At 40.2% G+C, this 23939-nt stretch overlaps 1 protein-coding gene across 2 annotated transcripts in view; it reads left to right on the forward strand.

Annotated features, from left to right (window-relative positions):
* RBPMS (RNA binding protein, mRNA processing factor) overlaps positions 1-23939 on the forward strand; it is a 203641-nt gene that overhangs the window by 68748 nt on the left and 110954 nt on the right. For both annotated transcript variants that reach the window (XR_011253436.1, XM_069572899.1), the window contains exons 2-4: positions 12727-12804; positions 16329-16367; positions 17607-17669. Coding sequence is in view for 1 of the 2 variants with exons in the window: in XM_069572899.1 (XP_069429000.1) it covers positions 12727-12804; positions 16329-16367; positions 17607-17669 (180 nt within the window). In the remaining variant the exon portion in view is untranslated. The remainder of the gene's footprint in view (positions 1-12726; positions 12805-16328; positions 16368-17606; positions 17670-23939) is intronic.

The following is a 23939-nucleotide window of genomic DNA, read 5'->3' on the forward strand; positions in this document are numbered from 1 at the left end:
GTTCCTTTCTGTTTCAGTCTTGGGCGATTGTACCTTTTTAAGAATTTGCCTTATTTCTTTTAGGTTGTCCATTTTATTGGCATATAGTTGCTTGCAGTAGCCTCTTATCCTTTGTATTTCTGTGGTGTCTGTTGTAACTTCTCTGTTTTCATTTCTAATTTTATTGGCTTGAGCCCTCTCCCAACTGACCTTATACCTAAAGCAACTAAGAAAGAAGAACAAATAGAACCCAAAGTCAGTAGAAGGCAAGAAGTCATAAAGGTCAGAGCAGAAATAAATGAAGTGGAGATGAGGAAAACGGTAGAACAGACAATGAAACTAAAAACTGGTTCTTTGAAAGATAAAACTGAGAAACCTCAAGACAGTTTTCCCTAGGGCTGCAGTCATCTGAATACTTGGGTAGAGCTGGAAAGTCTGCTGCTAAGATGATTTGCTGGTATGGCTTTTGGTCCATCACCATGTGCTCCACACAGAGCCCCTTACATACCATCATGGTGCCCGGCTTCACTGAGTGAATGATTCGGGAGTCCTCTCCTGGGGAAGCCACAGTGCCTTTTTGGACCCGGTTGTTAGAAGTGACTTCGGCCGCATTCTCTTCATTAGGGGTGAGTCGCGAAGTGAAGCCTGCACTGATGGGCAAAGGAATTAAGTTCTGCGTTACAAATGGAGGGGTATCAGAGATTGGACGTAATTTTAAATTGCCACATGTGAGATTACTAGAATTGTCTCAGTTTTCCAGGTGAGGAAACTTGTGACTGGAGAAGTGAAGTGACTGGTCCGGGGTGTGCAGCTAGGTGGAGAAGTGGGGCATAAATGATAGCAGCCTGGCTTCTCATGAATCTTTTTTTTTTTTTGGCTTCTATTTGTGTGTTGTTTTTACTGTGTGTGCTTTACTGCCCAGAGACCTTAACCTTTGGAAGTGAAAGTGAAACTTTACTGCTTGGAGACCTTAACCCGTTGAGTGCATGTTGAAAAGTTATATTGACTTTACTTCTTCATAATCATCCATATCTGGATATTTATGGCTTGTTTTGCTCCATAATGCCTCCCTCCTGGTACTGTGATTTAATACTCATTTAGTTCATTCTGTAGAATACTAGCATCTATTGCTACCTACTGGGATGCTCACCACTGTCATGTAAGGAAGAACTTTAATTTTGAAGGCATACTGACCTGGCAGCAAAGAATTTAAAGGTGTATATTGGGTAGTTTCCCATGACTAAACATTGGGAAGCAAACCTTTTCTCCCCAGCTTTCAGCTTTTTATTTCTGCAATCTTGACACTTTCTGTAGCTGTTGGAACTATGGTGCATTGTGGTTCTAACAACTACAGAAAGTGTGAAAATCACAAAATTGCAAAACGGCATCACCGACTCAACAGATGTGAGCTTGAGCAAATTCTGGGAGAAGGTGAAGGACAGGGAAGCCTGGCAGGCTGCAGTCCATGGGGTCCGCAAAGAGTCGGACACGACTGAGCAGCTGAACAACAATGGCGCATTGTGAGCTGAAGTTGACAATGGGATCAGGTTCCTCAGATGGAGTTTGTCTGTTACTGATATCAAAAGCAATAAATGCATTAGACCCTGGATAGTTCTAGTACCATAATCTGCTCCTGTGAATTATTTCTGGTTACTTTTAAGTGACCATAAAGAACTCAGTGCTCTCTGGGGTAGTTTTCCTGTGTAGTGTGGGAGAGGTAAAATGATTTTTTTTTTTTAATTTAAACAGAACTGCTTTGTAAAATAACAATCATAATCACCAAAACTATGCTAAAAGAGAGAGGTTTTAGAATTTTGATTATATATCTTCATATTTTCTGCTTATATTTCATTTCATTAGGCTATGGAAAAGTCTATTATTAGCGGTGGCCCAAGGGACCTTTTTGACATACAATTTTGGGGTACTCTATAGGATTGAAAAAAACCTTAAGTGTAAATGCACTTTGAGCTTCCCTGATGGCTCAGGGGTAAAGAATCTGCATGCCACGCAGGAGACAAGAGTGTGGGTTTGATCCCTGGTTTGGGCAGATCCCCTGGAGAAGGAAATGGCAACCCAGTCCAGTATACTTGCCTGGGAAATCCCATGGAAAGAAGGGCCTGGCGGGCTACAGTTCGTGGGGTCACAGAGTCAGACATGACTGAGCATACACACACACCACTACATTTTAGAGTATTATTAATGCACACTTCTGTTTATAGCATACTATATTAATGTATCCATTTAAAAATCTTCCTGTTTTAATGACATAAACAGTGCAGTGTAATTGAACGAAGAGTGGAATTCCATGGGCTAACCAGTATTAAAACAGGATAAACCATCAGAAGTTAACTAAAGGAATTTAGAGAAGCCAGGGTGGGGTGTTTAAAGGGTAAAGCTTCCTGCCTTTATAAGGAACTTCCTGTTGACCTCTAAGGACTTGACAACCATATATTGTATTTGACAGCACTTGGTGAATTTCTTAATAATGAGGTTAAGTTCTCACATGCACACACACAGATATCTAGTTTCCTATCTAGGCTAATCCAGATCCTAAATTCCTGATTTGCCTCTGGTACCCACCTCTCTTTGTGTGACAGCACTCAGTGAATTTCTTAGTAATGAGGCAAAGTGCTTACATGTCCAGACACATCTACCTATATGCTTGCGCAGTTTCAAACCCTTGAAAGTCTTGATCTGTCTTATCCGTTTAAAAATACAGGACTTCCCCGTTGGTCCAGTGGTTAAGACTTTGCCTTAATGCTGGGGGTGCCAGTTTGATCCCTGTTGGGAATCTAAGATTCCCATGTGCCTTGTGGCCAGAAAACCAAAACAGAAAACAAGCAATATTGTAGCAGATTCAATACAGACTTTTAAAAAATGGTCCACATTAAAAACAACAGATGCAAGAGAGGGTCTAGATAAGACTTTGATATTAAGTCCTATCAAGGTTAGAGATTGAGATCATCTAATTATACAGTGACATTGGGTTGGACTGGGAAAAGTTCTTCCAGAACAAAAGTAGAAGCATGGTATACGTCGTGCTAACTTGGAACCCTAACGCCCTGTCCTTGTTCTGAGCCCTGTACATACAAGTTTTTGAAACGGGGCATTTCTCTTCGATGTGTTTCCCTGAGTCTTCCTCCTTTCCCTGACACTTGGTGGTTTAGTTGCTTAGTCGTCTCTGACTCTTTGCGACCCCATGGACTGTAGCCCACCAGGCTCCTCTGTCCATGGAATTCTCCAGGCAAGAATACTGGAGTGGGTTGCCATTTCCTTCTCCGTCCCTGATACTTAATGAAAACTTTCTATCACCTTGGCAAAATGACCCTGGTTTGCATGGACCCCAAACAAAGGTATAAATTTGGTTATACAGATCAGTTCAGTCGCTCAGTCATGTCCAACTCTGTGACCCAGTGCACTGCAGCACGCCAGGCCTCCCTGTCTATCACCAACTCCAGAGCTTGCTCAAACTCATGCCCATCAGGTTGATGATGCCATCCAACCATCTTATTGAATAGCTCTTGGGGCAAATACAAGTGGATCCCTCAAAACTAGGGAGGTGCGCATCATGGGTAATGATGTGGCTTTTTTCTTTGGAAAGGATAGAACAATCCTTCATTGAAAACTAAAACAAACGTGGGAGTCTGTAACAACAGCATTTATCCTATGGTTAGTCAGTCCTTGGTGTCTGTAGCAACGTGGCCTCATGAACCAACGCATACTTTCCCAGGGCCAGAAAAGGAGCAAGTCTTTAGGTTCAGTAGGTGGCCATTGTCAGGAACAAGGAGCTTGACCACCTGTTCCGTCTTGAAGCCAGTGCGAAGAAGAAACTGGAGCTTGACCAAAGGCTGGTCAGTTTCTACTGAGCTGCAACCAGAACTAAATGCCTGGCAGACCATTTAATGATTGTGGTCATCCATTTTTGTGGTGGCAAGATGCAAATGGGAAATCTTTGCAGGCCAGCCAAGCCTTCTTTGGAACTGAGAGGATGTGCGATTCAGTCTTGCAATTTGGTTTTTAAGCTTGTGCTTATAGAATAAGCAGAGAACTCAATTCATTTACACTTTATTTAGAAAGAATAAAATAATTTAACCAGTATGTAAAACTGAGAAGGCTCTGGGACACACACTCCCCTGTCCCAACCTCATGTGTATAAGCAACCCAGCTCTGTGGAATTTATACTGCTACTCATGAGTGGAGCTCTTTTCAATGTCTCTGTCCCTGAAACTATGTTTATTTCATCATCTCGGAAGAGATAAGGCACTTCCTTAGATGCTGGAAAGTGAGTGATCCCTCTTTTCTCGTTCGAGTGAGAAGTAAGTTGATCACAAAGGAAGAACACTCCTTTGACTGTAGTTAGGGTAGACCCTCCTGCTCTGAGGACCTTGAGCCATCAGTGTCCCTTTTTGGGTAAGATTGTAGTTTTAGACTAAGTACGAAGAAGCACTCACTCGTTGTCAGATTTTGAAAAGTGAAGTTAGTTAATATGAATGTATATTTCTACTAGATCAAGTTTGTACCTATAGAGCAAGGGCAAGCAGAAGATAAGAATTTCTAATGACAAAAGTGGATGGGCCGGACTCAAGGTCTATATATATATATATATATTAATCCATTTGAGCTTGTTTGTTCATTTAAAAAAATAATTTATGCTTATAAAATGTTTAAATACCAGATTATATAAATATAAAAATGAAAGTTCTCTTCATTCACTTTCTCTCTCCACTCAGTGAAGAATCTGCCTGCAATGCAGGAGACCCAGGTTTAATCCCTGGGTTGGGAAGATCCCCTGGAGAAAGAAGTGGCAACCCACTCCTGTACTCGTGCCTGGAGAATTCCATGGACAGAGGAGCCTGGCAGGCTACAGTCCATGGGATCGCAGAGAGCAACTAACTTTCACTTTCAATGTGGTATACAGTCTTTAAAAACTTAAAAAAAAAACCCAAAAAACGAGCATGTACTAATCTATAAAAACACTAAAAGAATTACTGGGATTATGAGCAATTTCTGGTGCTTTTATTAAACTTAATAATCAGAAACTTTGTTCTCTATCAGTAGATAAAGATATCTACTCACAGTTTAAATGTGTAAGAATTTGAGAATTTTCTCAAACTTTTTGTGAATTACTTACTTTTGTTGAAATTGAACTTATTTACACAAACTTAAGGATGTTTCAGTCATCCGTTGTAAGAAATGTGATTTTTTTCCTTTACTATTTTCCATATATTGATACCCTATCCTTGTTAAATAGGTTCATAGTCCTGAATTTTTTGCGTTTTATGACTTTTTAGGTCTGTTTTGATTTGTCTGTTTCTTTTTCATTTTTTGACCTTGTTTTTTTTCTCATTCCTCTTTGTCATCTAATTTTGATCTCTTATGCTGTTACCTCTTCTGTGTTTTTGTCAGATGAGTATTTATCATTTGATGTTTTAACTAATATAACGTCTGGGAAACATCCTCACCTCATTTTGTTTGCTGTGTCATCACTAGAAGTGTTGACAAGCAAACACTTACTGTTTCCCCTGAATACACAATGTTATCCTGTCGATTTCTAAAATCAAGGGAAATTTTTATATCGTGTACCCATGGACTGTTGTTACACACTACCCCAAAACAGCACTTTCAGACTCTAAAATGCCCACTGCAGGATCTTACCTGTGAATCCACTTGGCATGTCTCAAAAATGAGTTATTCCAAAAGAATGATTTAAACATCCAGCACATTTGAAAGCTGCTTTTGGAGTCTGTTTGTGTGAGAACTTGGATAGGTGGAGAGAAAGTTTGCAGATGGTAGATGATCATTGAAGCACTCCTGTGGGTTTTAGAATGTTTCAGATGAGAGATTATACACAGTTATTTGTGAGTCATCAGAAAATGAAATGTGGCCTTTCCCAATCCTGTGAATCTAAGAGGAACCTTGAGAGGTCAGCTCAGAGCAGCTGGAGATGATGACGAAAATCTTTTTTATAAACAATTAAAACTTACACAGAAAATGCCGTAGTCTTTGGACACTGTTTATTGGATGTGACTGCTGAAAAGTGTGCGTGACTATTCTCTACTCTGTATTGAAATTAATAAGCATTTGTCTATTGGTTTTTATTTTAATGTCTAGATTTTGTTATTGTTTAGTTGCTATGTCATTGTCTCTTTGCAACACCATGGACTGTAACCTGCCGGGCTCCTCTGTCCTTGGGGTTTCTCAAGCAAAAATGCTGGAGTGGGTTGCTATTTCCTTCTCCAGGGGCTCTTCCCGACTCAGGGATCAAACTCAGTCTCCTGCATTGGCAGGTGGGTTCTTTAGCACTGAGCCACCTGGGAAGCCCAGTGTCTAGATTACCTGTAGGTAATTATCTTATAAGATAATGTGTGTTCTTTATTAAAGGAAGGACACTCACAATGACTGTGCTTCTTGAATTCGAGTTTATTAAATTGGAAGTCAGTCACTGAAATGTGGCTTCTGTTTCCCCATGGGAGCTGGCAGTGCCATTTCAGAACACACAGCGAGTTTCATCCGGAATCTAACTGTGGGCTCCACAGGAATGGTTGGTCATGGCTGAGTCAAGAAGGCCCTGGCTCTTACTGACAGGATGATTTCTCCTGGCGTTTGTTCTTTCAGTCCTGTTGGGGGAGAAGTGAAGTTGGAGGTACATCCGCAGAATCCATTAGCGTCCCTTTGGGATAGAGCTGTCAGCAGCTTCACGTCTCGAACTTCTATGAGGCATGTTGTGTCCTTGATGAAGAAATGTGTTTCCCCGTGTGTCTGATAAGTAAACATCTGCAGTGCCAAAGGCAGAGTGCCAGGCACATCTGTGTCCATAGACAATGCTGTTAAATTAAGGGGCCGACCTGGAAAATGACTGACCTGCCACAAAGTTCACATGGCGTCATTCATTTGTTGTTTGGGGGCACTTTATTGAGTATTTGATCGTGGATTTAAATGTCTTTTAAACTTATAGCTCACTGTTTGGGTTCTAATTGGTTACTCTGAATGAGCTAAGCTTTCTCTTGTTGCAGTGGCAGTTGAGCTCCCTGCAAGCAAGTATCATATCTAACCTTAGTGATCTACATAGACACCCAGCAAAGGCAAAACCTAAAAATGCTTTGCTGTTTAATGACTTAGATAAAATGAGCGGTGGTAAGAAAAGTAGAGAAACTGTAATCTTTTTTATTTTTTTAAATATTTACTTTTATTCATTTATTTGGCTGCACTGGGTCTTAGTTGTGGCAGGTGGGATCTAGCTCCCTGACCAGGGATTGAACCTGGGCCCCTGCACGGGGAGCAGGGAACTGGACCACCAGGGAAGTCCCTAAAATGTTTAAAACATCACCGTGATTCAAGGTTCCAGTCACCGTAGATAAGTATGAAGTAGATACTTAGGAAGAGTTCCTCATCACCCTGACTCATTATCTTAAGTTTTTTTTTTTTTTTTAACTTAATGAAGTTTCCTAGTCTAGGGAGGTCTAGAAAGGATTCAGAGCACATCAATTCCAAAATTCGGATTTAAAAGACCTTTAATTGTCATCATAATTCCATAACCTAGGTATTTAAGATCTATTTCTAATACTCAGTCCATCTGTCCCATCAGAGGAGGGATCAGCTCTTCAGTGAGTGATATCTTGGCAGGTTTCTGAGAAAATAATGGGCTTCACTGACTTCTAGGAAATGTAATTTATGTCCATGTGTAAATAAAATGCCAGATAACTTAGTTGCCTCTAATTTGATGAACAGCAATGAAAAGCAAGCGGCTTGAGTGAGTGACAAACTTCAGCCTAATAAGAGGTCACTTTTTTTTTTTCATGTATAACCCTTTGCTGTTGAAATACTAAGTTAATCTTCTAATTCGGAAATACTTAGATAAAGTTTTCTCTATGAACTTCGCAATTTTTATTGATACAAATATTGACATTATGTATGGTTTTCTAAATAGAGAGCAAAGTAATAAAAAGCAATCTAGGCTATTGTCAACCTAACAATAAACTATAAAACATGCTTATTATAGAAAGATGGAAAATACTAATAAGCTCATAAAAAACAGTAAAATCAGTTATTAGGACTTCCCCCGTGGTCCAGAGGTTAAGACTCCGTGCTTCCATTGCAGAGGGCACAAGTTTGACCCCTGGTCCCAGAACTAAGATCCCACTTGCCACACAGTGCAACCGCCCCCCCCCCAAATTGCTTATTAAGCATATATATCCTCTAAGGTATTTTTACCCCCTTTAGTATACATACATGTGTTGGCTTTTTGCTTTGTAGAATAAAACTGAATGTACTTTTTCCCTGAACATGATTTTTATTGGTTGCATAATAATATATTCAATGGGTGTAGATAAACCTTAATTTATATCAAGTAGTATTTTGTTGATAACTCCCAGATTTCCAGTGGGTTTTTTTTTTTTTTTGGATAAATTGTTTGACTTACAGCTTTCTAAAGCCTCTTTCTGTAGAATAGTGCTATAAATGGTAGCTCATTTCCTGAGTTAACTCCCAGGTCCTAATTGATATTTGTCACTTGGCTAAGCTTCCCAGCTGGACAAATGGTGCTCCAGTGTTTAAAACACAGCATCTGCTTATCATTATTTCCATGGCAATCTCTGTAATAATTTGGTCAGCACCTGGCATAGTGCCAGTCATAATGGGCATTCAACAAAATATGAATGAGTGGAGTCTGGAATTCCCTCTGTCCAGGTTGTCCTGGCCAGGGCAGCCAAGTAGAGCAGATAGTGTTCACTTTCTGGAATGTGGGGAGGGGGTGTGGGTCTCAGGGAGGCCACACAGGGTAGCAGGATCCCTTTGACTGTGTCTTTGGCAGTTGCAGTAATTCAGTCTTAGCAGCGATGATAAAGTTCTTTAGAGTACTCCCCTGGCAGTCCAGTGGCCAAGACTCTGTGCGTCCACTGCAGAAGGCACAGGTTCGATCCTCAGTCAGGGAAGTAAGATCCCACATGCTGCATAGGCAAGAAAAACAAAAAACCCATTTCTTTGGAAAGTGTTTATCACTGGCAAAGTTGAGAGAGAAGGGAGAGACAAAAGGTATATTGACCAACAACAACAAATTTATAAAACACTATACGCAATAGCAACAGAATATACATCTGTTTTACATTCAATATTTATCATGCTCTAGGCCACAAAACAAGGAATTGAAGAGGGTAATTTCTTAAAAGTTTGAAAGTGAAAGTCACTCAGTGTGTCCAACTCTTTGCAACCCCATGGACTATACAGTCCATGGAATTCTCCAGGCCAGAGTACTGGAGTGGGTCGCCTTTTCCTTCTCCAGGGGATCTTCCCGACCCAGGGATAGAACCCAAGCCTCCTGCATTGCAGGTGGATTCTTTACCAGCTGAGCCACAGGGAGGCCCAAGAATACTGGAGGTGGGTATCCTATCCCTTCTCCAGCAGATCTTCCCAACCCAGGGATAGAACCCAAGTCTTCTGCATTGCAGGTGGATTCTTTACCAACTGAGCTACTAGGAAGCCCTTTTTTTTTTTTTAAAAAAGCATTTAAAAAAATGTTTTAAGCATATTCCTACCATATCATCCAGCTATTCCATTTCTAGCTAATTATCCAAAAAGAAAGCATAGGTCCATACAAAGACTTGTACACAGTGATACCTGAATGTTCATAGTCGTTTTATTTGTAAAAACCAGAAACTAGAGATAACTTGTATGTCTTATAAACAAGTGAATGGATAAATGGACAGTGATGTATCCATACCACAGAATACTGTTCAGAAACAAAAATAGCCTTTTGAGATGTGCAGCAACGTGGATGAATCTCAAAATAATTATGTTAAAGTGAAAGAAGTTGGACAAAAAAGGACACATACTTTATGGCTCCATTTGTATAAAACTTCAGAACATGCATACTCATCTATAGTGACAGATGAGTGATTGCCTAAGGATAAAGACTGAAGGAAGATTACAGAGCCATGAAGCAAGGAAACATCACAGGGCTATGATGAGTGTGTTCATTATCTTGATTGTTATGAAAACAATATTGGTTTCATAGGTTAAACATATGTCAAAACTTGTAAACAAGATGTTTAGTTATATGTCAATTATATTTCAATAAAGCTGTTTAAAATATAAATAAATGATAGACATTCATGATTCCGTGGCTATTTACTTCATCATAATGTTTATTATACACCTTTATGTAAATGACAGGACATTTTTCCATATACTTTGCTGGATCAGCAAAAGGGTCCTGCTTGCTGCTTTGTGCTTCTTCAAGCCAGAATCAATGGAAAGTGTTAGGATTCTAGAAATATTCTATTTCTCACTGAGGAAAAGTCTTCATAGTTGTACATGGTTTACAGTGAAGCACTGTTTTTTTTTTCCTTTGGGTAGTAACTCACTTTCACTTTGCACATTCATGCGTTGGAGAAGGAAATGGCACCCCACTCCAGTATTCTTGCCTGGAGAATCCCAGGGATAGAGGAGCCTAGTGGGCTGCTGTCGATGGCAGAGTCGGACACGACTGAAGCGACTTAGCAGCAGCAGCGACTTGATTTCTAATGAGGAACTCAGTCATGTCATATCAGCTTGAGTAGAGAAGAGGAATAGAAACTGTGAAAGTGAAATTGAACTCATTAAAACAGACTGGAGTGGTTAGTAACTGGAACTGGAGGGTGAGGAAAATGGGAGATGTTGGTCTAAGGTTACACACTTCAGTTAGAAATTGAATAAGTTCTGGAGAACCTAATGCATGGTGCTGTATTATAGATGTCCTTGAAGGTTACTGGCAGTAGATCTTAAATGTTCTCACTACAGAAAAAGAAATGGTAGTTATGTGATTTGATGGCGGTGACGTATCTCAAAGCTAGGGGAGTAGGGGACAGAGTAAAGGCATGCAAAACAGACAATTTTTTTTTTTGTGGCTGAGTAATATTCCATTGTATATATGTACCTTTTTCATACTGAGTTTAGTCAGAGAAAGACAAATATTGTATATCACTTATATAGAATCTAAAAAATGGTACAAATGAACTTATTTATAAAACAGTGACAGATATAGAAAACAAACTTATGGTTACCAAGAGGGAAAGGGGGGTGGGAAGGATAAATAGGGAGATTGGGATTGATATATACACAACACTATAAGAAGTGATAAAATGAAAAATGAAATAGATAACTAATAAGACTCAATAATAGCACAGGAAACTCTACTCAATACTCTAATGGCCTAATGAGAAAAGAATCTAAAAAGCAGTGGATATATATATATATGTGTATAACTGATTCACTTTGATGTACAGCAGAAACTAATGCAACATTGTAAATCAAGTATACTTTTCTAAAGATAAATGTTATATGTATTTCTTAATAAGTTTCAAACAAAGTTTTAAAAAACACACTAAGTAGAAACAAATTGTGGTGATGATAGTTCAGTGGTGACTACTTGCCGATTCATGGGGTTCTCAAGGCAAGAATACTGAAGCGGTTTGCCATTCCCTTCTCCAGTGGACCACGTTTTGTCAGAACTCTCCACCAAGACCCGTCTGTCTTGGGTGGCCCCACAGTACGGCATGCCTTAGTTTCATTGAGCTAGACAAGGCTGTGGTCCGTGTTTGGACCACTTGCCAATTGAATTAAGACCATATTCCTGTGCTGATGACTTGCTGTCTCTGTGGTTTGAGCCCCCATTTCCCGTTCAGTTTCGGCTGGCCCTTCTCCCAGAACTCTACTATCCCCCTCTTCGTTAACTGGTTGATGCTTGCTCTCTGCCTGTGCTTTCCCCTCCCCCTCAGCCTTTATATATCTATGTGGTAAATTCCTACCTATCCTCGAAGGATTGCATGCAAATGCCAGCATACTCTGAGTAAACATACTCTGATCCTCCCAGCTGGAAACGTCCCCTGCGTTCTGTGTTTCGGCACCCATTAAGTACATACTTTGTACCCTGGGCCTTACGAGTATGTATGGGTTGGCCACATCTGCCCTGCTGTTCTGGAGCTGAACAGACATAGGGCTATTCATTTGGCTACTGTTGATTCGTAGATGCATTTCAGTAGTTTAATAAACTTCTTCACTTACTAAAATTGCTATAACTATTAATGCCGACGAAGGACGCAATTACAGGACAAGCAGAAGTAAACAAAAATTGTTTGGGGACTTCCCTGGCAGTCCAGTGGTTAAAATTTCATACTTCCAATGCAGGGAGCCTGGGTTTGATTCCCCGGTCAGGGAACTTAAGATCCCACATGCCATAAGGCGCGGATAAGAAATTTAAAAAATAAAAAAATATAAAAAACTTTTTTTTTCCAGAGGCTCAAGAGTGAGGGACATACATATAACTATGGCTGGTTCATGTTGATGTTTGGCAGAAACCAACACAATATTGTAAAGCAATTGTCCTGCAATTAAAAAAAATTTACTATTAAAATTTTTTTGTGTGTGTTTTTGAACCACATTTACTGTCCCCATGACACTTTTTTTTCCCCTTTAAGCTAACATTTTAATTATGGACTCTCTCTTCCCCTCACAGCCTTAGAACCAGGCAATGAAAAGGAAAAGAGAGGTCAGTTTGTAAATTTACATTGGCTAGAAGTGATCCACTCTGATAATTCACACAGAACTATTTAAGAGTTGGGTTAAGAGCATCTTAACATTAGTCACTATGTCATAAAAAGAACACGAATTAGGTAGGAGTTGTGGAATATCTGAAGAAACATGTTTTTTTGGATTTCAAGTGAGCTGTTCTATGACTGTCCCCCGCCTTGATCGCTTCTTATATTTATTTTCCAGGTCCGGACTCTCTTTGTCAGTGGTCTCCCTCTGGACATCAAACCTCGGGAGCTATATCTGCTTTTCAGACCATTTAAGGTACCTTTTCTATCTTTTAGAAATCGTAAAATGAGACAGAAAGTGGGTCTGTCTGGAGAAAGAGACGAAGTGTTTGAGAAACGCCTATTTTTTAAAGTGGTTAGTGAGTCAAGAAGATTTAACGACTCAGTTCTAATATACATTCTCACTTTGGAAATACTGAAACGGCCTTTTGTCCTCCCAGCCGCTAATCTCAAGAAGCTAATCTGTCCTAATTTAGAACAGCCTCAGTTTCCTCCTTGTGTATTCTCTGCTAATTGGTGGTATTTTGAGTACAGATCAACCCAGATACAATCAGTGACTTACTATGTATTTATATCTCAAACGCAGGAGTATAAGTCAAGCCCTACCCCTAGGAGGTTCCTTATTAGCTGAAATACTGGTGTTCATACAATTCCTAGGTGACATAATAGGTTAAATAAGCTTTTATGAACTTGACAAGGAACCTAAAACCATTATTTTTTCGTTGGCAAAATGTCCAACATTGCTGAAACAGTAGAACAGAATTTTAAAGAACAGCTTGGCAAGAGTTGAGGGACGTCTTCCCTGGAGCTTTGTGCATGCTCAGTATCTCAGTTGTGTCCAACTCTTCGCCACCCTATGGACTGTAGCCCGCCAGGCTCTTCCGTCCATGGAACTTTCCAGCAAGAATACCAGAGTGGGTTGCCCTTCCTTCTTCAGGAGATCTTCCAAACCCAGGGACCGAACCTGCATCCCTTATGTCTCCTATGTTGCCCAGTGGGTTCTTACCACTGTGCCACCTGGTGAGATATTTAATACAGTTGTCTGTTCATTGTGATTATCAAGATAAATTTACTTTAGAGATCGTTAATGTTAATTGAAAATTTAACAGGAAATTGAACTAAGGCTGAAATAACCGTGCTGCACAGAGAAACCTTGAAAGTTAGCCTTTAGAGGGTCAGAGACAGCTGGGATTGGGCACAGTGTGGGCTGGAGGCCTTGGCTCTCAAGAAGCAATCCTGCAAGTCAAGGCAGATTCAGGCCCTGTGTCTGAGCTAGTCCCGTCGGCTGAGGACATGTCAGCAGCAGTGTCTGGCCAGGGCCGCACTTAGGACTGAGTGATGGGCCGTCTTCATTGCTGGTTAAAGATCCATTCTGATGGAAGCAGGATCCGAGCCACAGAGGCAAGACGGGTTCTAGCTTCTTAGGGAGAGAGAGTAAATGTGACAGCTGAAAACAGCTGGGTTGGAGAGAAGAACGGGGGTGGAGGGGGCTGCCAGTGAAAACCAACAAAGATAAAATAGTCTAGTTTATGTGCCCCAAAGACACCAGGTGATAATGGACATAACGCCATTCTGACAGCTCTCCTTTTTTCTGCTGGTTTTTTTTTTTAATTGGAGTATAATTGCTTTACAGCGTTGTTAGTTTCTACTGTATAGCATCAAGAATCGACATTATATATACATATATCCCCTCCCTCTTGAACCTCATCTTGCCATCACACCCCTCTGGGTCATCACAGAGCTCCCTATGCTTTACAGGAGCTGCGTGCTAGTTATCTGTTTAGCATACGGTAGTGTATATAAGACAGCTCTCCTTTTAATGCAATGATAATGATGATGTTACAGAGGGAAACAGGTTAGCCGAGGGGTTGGCTGGAGGAAGTGGGGAAGAAAGAGAAGGTGCTGTGGGAAGAGTGCCAACTTGGCAGAATTTCCCATTTCTTCTGCAGAATTGCAGTTTTTACAGTTTTGTAGGATGGGGACTTTTTAAGCTCTTAATGAACACAACAGCTGTGTTTCTGTGTGCATATGGAGAGACCTAGTAGTAAGCCCCTTAGGAATTATCTCACTTAATTCTCATCCCAGTCCTTTAAAGTGAGTTAGCCTCATCCCCACCCCCCATCCCACCCCCACCCTCCACCCTCCACCCCACCCCTACCCTCCGCAAAGAAAGAAAATGAAACTTGGAGGAGTTGAATACATTTTGCTCAAGTTCACACACATAACAGATGGCAGGGCCAAGATCAAACCCAAGCAGTTTGACTTTGCCATTCCTATTCTGAACTAATATGTGATGCTGCTTCTGATTTCTGTGACTTGAGAGGACAGTATATCCCTACAAGTGGTCTGTTACTTGAGTGAAATATCCATTTGTCCTCTGCCGCTGAGGCCTTCGGGGTATTTAAATCTGCACGTTTTTCAGAGAGCGAGAGCACCTTGAAAAAGGAAGAGGCAGGGGTGTGAATCATGACCTCTTGGGCCAGAAGAGCTCAAGGCCTTTGAGGTAAAATGTTTACAGTAGCTAATTGGTAACATAGTTCTCTGCTGGGAAGATAGGAGGGTGAATCAATTGAAACATGCTGCCCAGCAACCCCAACGCGAAAGTCAAGACCCTGGTACATTCCTACCAGCCCTATTTTAATTAAAGTCCCTGGTGGCTGACCCTCGTCTGCAAATCTGTCTCTGGACCAATATGTGCTGTGGTCAATCATGTCAAGTAGTGTTTTTTTTTTCTTCTCCTGTGTCATCTATCAGTGCAAGCCACCTGCCATTGATTACTTGCAGAAATAAGCAGAGTTTGTTATCTTCATCCTGGGGAACCAGGAGGGATCAGAAAGGGAGTGAAAGGGAGTGTTTCCATCTTCCTTGAGGATGAGCTGGAGTAAAACCCAACAGGGAATTTTTGCATCTCCCAATCCTAATACCAGCATGAAAACAGATGGCTGCAATAAATAAGCAAAATAACAGAATTTAGCATTACTGCCTGTTTAACTTTTCCAGGCAATTTTGAAATTTTCATTGACAAGTTCTACTAAGTACACTACCAGTGTTTTGTTGTTGTTTTACAGCAAATATATTTTTCAGTGTGAACAAGTGAATAAGTGTGAACAAGTCATCACATACTCTACTTAACTGCCTTTCTTCTGTCTCTTAATTGTGTCCACCTCTTTGCCACCCCATGGACTGTGGCCCGCCAGGCTCCTCTGCCCATGGAATTTCCACGGAAGAATACTGGAGTGGAGTGGCTTTTATCCTATGTATAAAATGGAAAAGACCTTCTGTTGACATAGATACCGTTTTCCTACTGTTTCCCAATTGCATAAGAACATAGAAAAGAAACATAAGAGAGTGAGTTTCAGGGCTTGATCTCTTTTAGGCCCAAGTGTGGGCTTCCCAGGTGGCTCAGTGGTAAAGATCCACCTGACAGTGCAGGAGACTTGGGCGCTATCCTTGGGTCGGGAAGATCCCCGGGAGTCGGAAATGGAAACCCACTCCAATACTCTTGCCTGGAAAATTCCATGGACAGAGAAGCCTTTCAGGTTACAGTCCAGGGGGTTGCAAAGAATTGGACATGACTAAGCATACAGCACATATATATATATACTTAGGCATATACATTGTGTGTGTGTATAAAACTTGTTTTATAGTTAACAGACATTTGTAGGAAGAGTTGGTCAGTGGTCATAAAGGACTCATTGTCACTTGAGCAAGATGGTATTACAATTGCTTTTTTTCCTGGCGTATTGTTTTTGTGGTCTAAATCTGGTTCTTTATTTTCAGGGCTACGAGGGTTCTCTTATAAAGCTCACATCTAAGCAGGTAAGCATTTCAAACTTGCACATAAGTGATGACTTATAGAATAAATTTTGATTGACTTTCTTCAGGAATGTCACAAGGGCTCAACATCCTTTTTTTTAAAATTTCCATTAAAATTTATTTTTTTATTTTTTTGCTCTAAAATTAAGGGTGAGATCAGTTAAGAATTAGCAGAGGAAAATGATTCCTAATTCCAAAGCCTCCAGCTAGAGTGTCTGAGACTATCCTCAAGGAAGGCAAATATAATGCCTCCAGCATGGTTATATTGGGATTGATCTGTATCTTCAAAAGAAATTATTGTCCAGATTCACTTTTACTGCCAATTTTTTTTTTAAAATACAGTTAAATAGTCAGACTTTTCATTCACAGTCAGTATGAGAAGTTGATGGTAAAGAATCAGGCTCTGTCTCAAACCCTTAATAACCACATGCAGAGTCTTAAGTCTAGAATGGCGCATAAAAGGCACAGGTGCAGAATGGAGGTAGTAATCAGTGACCCTGATAGCGGCTTCAAGGGCCTTGAAATGTTTTGGCTGTGCTTTTTTTTAATCCTGAGCAACCGGCATCTCACTTTGGGTCACTTTTCGTCTCAATACAGTATTCTCTGGTTCATCAGGAATAGGCTGTGTTGCAACTATCCTTCTGGACTCAAAGATACTGAGTCCAAAGCAATTAGGAGTCCTCTCTTGAGTTGGAACAGTATGGTTTACACACCTAATTAAACACAGAACTTTTTAAAAACATCCCTTGGGATTTGAGATTAAAATGTTCATTATATAATTTTGATCATGCAGTGAGACTACAGGGCTTTTATCACTGTGTCATTATATTCCTTGCACTTACAGTGTACCAAAAGGTGATTCGGTTCTCTTTGCATTTTAAACGATGAAGATGCTGAGGTACAGTGAGTTCGATGTAGGACAGTAGAGTCCCTCCACCCAAGTTTCCCTCTGTTCCCTGGTTCACTGCTGCTCACCTTCCAGCCCCTTCTAGACTTAATTTTTTTAATGATTCTCTAAATCTCCAGCTGTCCCTTGAAGAACCACCCTCACCATCCCTTTGATCCATGTTAGAAATTTGGCTAAGCCACTGAGTCATGATTCTTCTGGACTGGCTTTCTGATTTCTGCCCATTGCCTGCGGTCATTTCTTTATCTGAGCTCTTTGGTTTGATGTCACCTTTGACCCAGAAACAGAGACATCCCCTGATATTTTTTTCTTCATATTTCTCTTTCTTTCCTTAGCCCGTAGGTTTTGTCAGTTTTGACAGTCGCTCAGAAGCAGAAGCTGCCAAGAATGCTTTGAATGTAAGTACGAATGATGTTCATCTTCGGGGGTTTCCTTATGAGGTAAAGGGAAAGTAATAGAACCTCTTTGGACAGGAAAGCAAATGGAAGGGATATGACTACTTGATCTAAGAGGAACCGACTCTAGTTAGCCGCATAAAGAGATTTTGCCTAAAATTGTGGTTAGATGTGCAGACTATTAAATAACACTTTGCTCGTCTCTAGCCCTTACTGTAATGCTCAAGATACCTGATGCTGGGGATTTTATTTTAATTCAGCCCAATCATATCCCATGGTGGTGTGCAGTTTACTTCAGCCCCCATTATATCCTCAGTGGCTAAGCCCAAGTCAAGAATAGAGAAAGATCTTGGCTTTCCTTAACACAGGAGGCTTTTAAGTTGTTTGGCTTTTAAGGGCTTCCCTGTCTGTCCAGTGGTGCAGACTCTGTTCCCAACGCAGCAGGCACAAGTTCCATCCCTAGTCAGGGCTGCCTAAAAGTGTATTGTTTAAAAGGTATGTGACTTTAAAAAAAAGTTGTAGTCTTTATTCTGATTGATTTAAAATTTGCATATACTACTTCCCCAGAAGACATTCAGCATTGTGGTGTATAATAAAGGATTTCCTTCTCCAGTGCATGAAAGTGAAAAATGAAAGTGAAGTTGCTCAGTCATGTCCAACTCCTAGCGACCCCATGGACTGCAGCGTACCAGGCTCCTCCGTCCATGGGATTTGCTAGGCAAGAGTACTGGAGTGGGTTGCCATTGCCTTCTCCGATAATAAAGGATAGGCAACTACAACTGAGTAGAGATAACCTGTATTTGGTTTGAAAGCATTTTGTTTCCCATATTTTTAAGACTTTTTACCAGCTTTAATTTAGTAAGATTTTTTTCCCTCCCTTTGGTATGTTTTTTTTAAACAAAAACCAAAAGCAATTTAAGGGGAATCAACCCGGGACAAGGTGGTAGGAAGCAGAATTTAGTTCTGGGCGCCAAGGCCTGATCCAGGTGAGGCGTCTCAGTGAAGAGCCTGGCTCCATCCCTCTCCAGACAGTTGACTTAAGCGGCTATGAATGAGGTGTGAGTACAGCTGCCAGGAGTGTTGGAATACTTCTTGGAGGGTCGGCTTATGTGAACTTGTGGCTGTGGGTCCTGAAGGTGTTCTCCCAGCTGTTTCTCGGCGCCTGGAGGCCCAGGGACCCTGTGGTGAGGGGGGCTGCAGGAGGGACCCTTTCTCATGACTTGGAGACCCAAGGGAAAGGGCCTCCGAGGGAGACTGTTTACTTGGCGTATTGGTGTCGTTGTGACACAGTCTTGAAAGGGTTTTCAGCTTTGGAAAACATGTGTACTCAGAAGAACGGTTTGCTCGTTATTGTTGGTTTTTCGTGAAAGTGTACAGGCACATCTGAGGAATCCCGGAAGTCTAGAGAATTTAGTTTTTGGATTTGGACTAGGGACCTCCTGGTCAGAATAACTGCTTCCTGTGTTCCTCTCCCACAGAACAAAATGTAGTTATTTCCTTCAGTTGTGCATGCTGAGGCACAGTGTGTAACTGAAAATTTGATAGAAAAATGGTTTTGTGAATTTCACATTATATAGATACAATCAGAATCTTTTCAGTATAACCAAATTTTAAACTTAAAATGGATTTCTATTTAGGCAGTGTTTCCTTTCATTCTAGCCTGGTGACATCTTTCTTTTTCTTTTCTAATTTTAATTTTTTTTTAATTAAAAATTTTTTGTTTAGTTTAAAATTTTATTTACATGTAGTTGATTTACAATGTTGTCTTATTTCTGCTGTATAGCACAGTGATTGTTATACATACATATACATTTTTTTCCCCATTATGGCTTAGCACAAGGTAGTGACTGTAGTTCCCTGTGCTATAGAGTAGGTCTTTGTTGTTTATTCAGTCTATATATAATACTTTGCATCTGCTAATCCTGAATTCCCAATCCATTCCTTCCCCCTCTCCCCTCACCTGGGCAACCACAAGTCTAGTCTCTGAGTCTGATTCTGTTTCGTAGTTAAGTTCGTTTGTGTTATAGTTCAGATTCCACAGATAAGTGATGCCATATGGTATTCTCCTTTCTCTTTCTGCCTTACTTCACTTAATATGATAATCTCTGGGTCCATCCATCTTGCTGCAAATGGCACTGTTGCGTTCTTTTTGTAGCTGAGTAGCATTCCATTGCGTGGACATACCACATCTTCTTTATCCAGGTTGTTTTTATTTCCATTGTTCTTATAAAGGAAATAACAGCAGCTGAAGCTTGTTCACAGAGTGGGCTTTCCTTCTCCTTACTTTCTCTCTCCTCTGTGTAGAAACATGTTACTGACTCACTCTCTGAAAAACAGTAGGTTTTTATAGTGGGTTGATTTTTTTTTTTTCCCCTAACAAGAGTTTATTTTTTAGATGTTTAAATGGTCATAGTCACAAATTGTTTCTTTGCCTTAGTAAGAGGATAGCAAGCATCATTTCATTTTTCTTAATGCTGAGGGTTTAGTTCAGTCGCCCAGTCATGTCCGTCTCTTTGTGACCTCATGGACTGCAGCATGCCAAGCCCTCCTGTCCATCACCAACTCCTGGAGTATATTCAAAATGATGTCCATTGAGTCGGTGATGCCATCTAACCACCTCATCCTCTATCATCCCTGTCTCCCCCTGCCTTCAGTCTTTCCCAGCATCAGTGTCTTCCAACTGGTTCGATATCCTTGCCGTCCAAGGGACTCTCAAGAGTCTTCTCCAGCACCACGGTTTGAAAGCATCAATTCTTCCACACTGAGCCTTTTTTATGGTCCAGCTCTCACATCCGTATTTGAATATTTACTGGTGGAGTTTTAAACCTGAGCTTGCTTCTGCTTAGAGGTTGACTTGTGAATTTAGAGCATCTGTTAAAGTGCTGATTGATCTGTTTCTCGATATTTTTAACTTTTATAAAAGTATTGTATTAGAGTTTTTGGTACCTTAGAAACTGTCCTGTTCAGAGAGCTGAGACCAGAAAGGATGGATGGCCCAGCCAGGAAGGGCAGGTTTACAGCTACAACTAGAAGGAAGCCTCGGTGTCTTAATTCTGTCTACTTCATACAACATCTTGCTGTTTGCTTAGTCCGTGGAACATGGCTTCATTTTTCCTAGTGGGAATGACAGATGCCCACGGTAAAGTTTGGTGCAGGACCATGGAGCAGGGTTTCTTTCTTCTCTTTACAGAGAACATGGGCCCGTTGAGGACAACGTACTTAATCATGAAGCTGACACATCTCTGTGACCCAACCTAGTGTGATCTTTTTCACCACCATCTTTTCTAATTGGTGAATTAAAAACATACGGTGCTCATAACCGTTACAAAATTTTCTCCTTATTTCATTCGTTCAGGCTTCCCTTAAAATCTTTTCTTCGCATTCCTTTGGGGGAAGAGTTCCGTGTTGTAATGTTTTGTTTTCCACGATTGAGAAATGTAAGCCTCGTTCCAGTAAGTCCCTCTTTGTAGAGTTGTTCACAGTATTATGAACCACTTGTCTATGTTTAGAGCGTCTCTTCTTCTTGTTTGTCTGTCTTGGTTACTGTCTGTTTCAGTTATGAGTACTAAGTCTTTTCGCCAAATGACTTGAAGTGATTTTTAAATCCATTTATTTTTTTTTTCCAGTTTTGGACTATGCTTTAGTTAGTTTGATAATTGTATGGAAAAACATGCCCAGACTGAATTAAGTGGTAACACTGAACTTTTATCAGGGGGTTAGTCAAATCTTCTAAAGTAAATACAGTATATTTTGGTTTTATAGTAAAAACACTCAAGTTAGGCTAAAAAATAGCCGAAACCCAGACTTGCCTTCAGGTTATCTGTTATCTCATTAATCCACATGACTAGAAACCCCATCCATTCTTTAACCCGACAGCAGAATATCTAACCTGTCCTTTACCTCCACTCACATTTATAATTGCTGTGTGAAACTTTCTCCATTTTCCATGCTAATGGAAGAGGGAGCTGATAATCCAAACTGTCTAGTTGGTTTTTTCAGATTTGTTTTTAATTTTGGAATGTAAATCAAGTGCAGCCATGTTGCCAGTTAACAGTCTTAATTTAGTAAAAATATGAAGAAACACAGGAAACAAGACTGGCCTGGAGGTAAGGATCCTGAGCAGAGGTGGAATAAACCATCTCTGGCTACTGCTGCCAACTGTGGAAACCCTAATACTGCCATTGCTGTGTAGCCAGAATTGTGTTTCATAAACAAGAAGGATTGGAAGTTAACACTTAAAATACACAGACCTGCCAGTGGTTTCTGTTCTATGTCCATTTCCGTGGCGAGCATTGTCTTAGGTTGGTGTTTGAGGTTCACTCATCTAGAGTACTTTAAAAAGTTGTATGTGGCCTGTTGAGTACGTGTGCCATCTTGTTGGATACCCCGTCTCACCTCTTTTTAAATAGTTGTCATTGGCCTAGGCTTCATTATGAATTTATTAGAACTTGAGAAATGTAATGCAGTGTAACCATGAACGTCATTCCAAATTGCCTTCACAGCTGAACCTTGCTTGGGATGTCACAATAATTTGCTTTACTCTCCAATCTAAACTCACTGACCTAAGTGACCTCTAATTATCACTGCACCCTCAAGTCTATTGGATTCTTTTTAAAGTAGCTTTCTTGAGGTACAACTCAATGATTTTTGGTATTTTTTTGAAGTATATAAAACATATATACCAATTTGAAATTTTAATGATTTTTTTGTTTACATTTAATACATGTACCATGTTGTGCAGCTAGCCCCACTATTTGTATCTTTTCGTCATCCCAAACACAAACTTTGTAACCATTAAGCAATACCTCCCTGTTACTCCCTTCCTCTCACCCCTGGTAACCTGTCATCTATTCTGTATCTCTTAACTGGCCTATTAACTAAAATACTTGTCCTTTTGTGTCTGCCTTCTTTCAGTTAGCATGATGTTTTCATGATTATTCCACGTTGCAGCAGATACCAGAACATCGTTCCTTTTTATGGCTGAATAGTATTCCATTGGATGTGTATTCCACATTTATCTGTTCATCTGTTGATGGACACTGGTGCTGTTCCCACTTGTTGGCCATTGAGAATAATGTTTCAATGAACAGTGGGTTACAAATATGTGGGTCCTTAGTTTTCAGTTCCTTTGGGCATATACCTAGAAGTGGAATTGCTGAGTCATATGATATTAATATTTTTAGCTTTTTGAGAGACATCCAAACTTTTTCATATTGGTGGTACCATTTTATATTCCACTGGCAATGTCTGGGAATTCCAGTTTTCACTATTGTCACTAATACTTATTTTTCTGTTGTTGTTTAAATAACAGCCATCCTACGAAGTGTAAAGTGGTCATTGGTTTTTTGATACATACTCTGACTAATTTCAGTAGTAGAGTTGATCATTGCAGTTGGAGATTTGATTTCTCTTGGAATCCCATATGACTTAAGATACTGTTTCTTTTAATGGGGATTAGTAAGATTTCTGTGATGTCAGTTAAAAGTAATGGAACTGTGTTACCCTTAAATAGTTTAAAGTGGAGAAGTGAAATTGTTAGTTGCTCAGTCGTGTCTGACTCTTGACACACCATGGGCTGGAGCCCACCAGGCTCCTCTGGCCATGGGATTTCCTAGGCAAGAATACTGGAGTGGGCTGCCATTCCCTTCTCCAGGGGATCTTCCTGGCCCAGGGATCGAAGCCAGGCTCCTGCATTACAGGCAGGTTCTTTACTGTTTGAACCACCAGGGAAGCCTATAATTGTTTTACCTGTTCATAAAAGAAAGGAAGGGAAGAGCCAACCATTAGATGATTCGTTTAATAAGATAAGACTAGTATTTTGTATTCTCTCATATACAATATGCCACACATGAAGAAAAGGTGTTTTCTGAAGGTCTCAATAGACCTTGGATTAAAGAGAAAAAAGCAGCTTGATTTTGAAGAGGGAAAATGTAACAGTTATCTTAGTAAGAAGAAAATGAAGAGGACTTGAGGATATGTAGTATTAAATTATTTATTGGTTATTGAGGACATTTATTCAGCTGTGTGGTAAAAAGAATTTTTAGAAAAATCTTTGGTAGTTTGTAAGAAAGCATGTTGAAAAGGTACTTGGTAGTATCCCATGTGTAAAAAAACTGATATAATCAGGAAAACTTAGTTTTCTTCATCTCCGTAAATTCTTGGTGTTAAAGTAAGCATAACAGTTATTTACATCACAGTGATCCTGGCCTTGTGCATAACTTAAGTTTAGTTGAATAGCTTGAGCTCTCCAACTAGTGAGTTTTTAAACACTTG

Source organism: Ovis canadensis, chromosome 26, assembly GCF_042477335.2.
Source record: "Ovis canadensis isolate MfBH-ARS-UI-01 breed Bighorn chromosome 26, ARS-UI_OviCan_v2, whole genome shotgun sequence".
Lineage (NCBI taxonomy): Eukaryota > Metazoa > Chordata > Mammalia > Artiodactyla > Bovidae > Ovis > Ovis canadensis.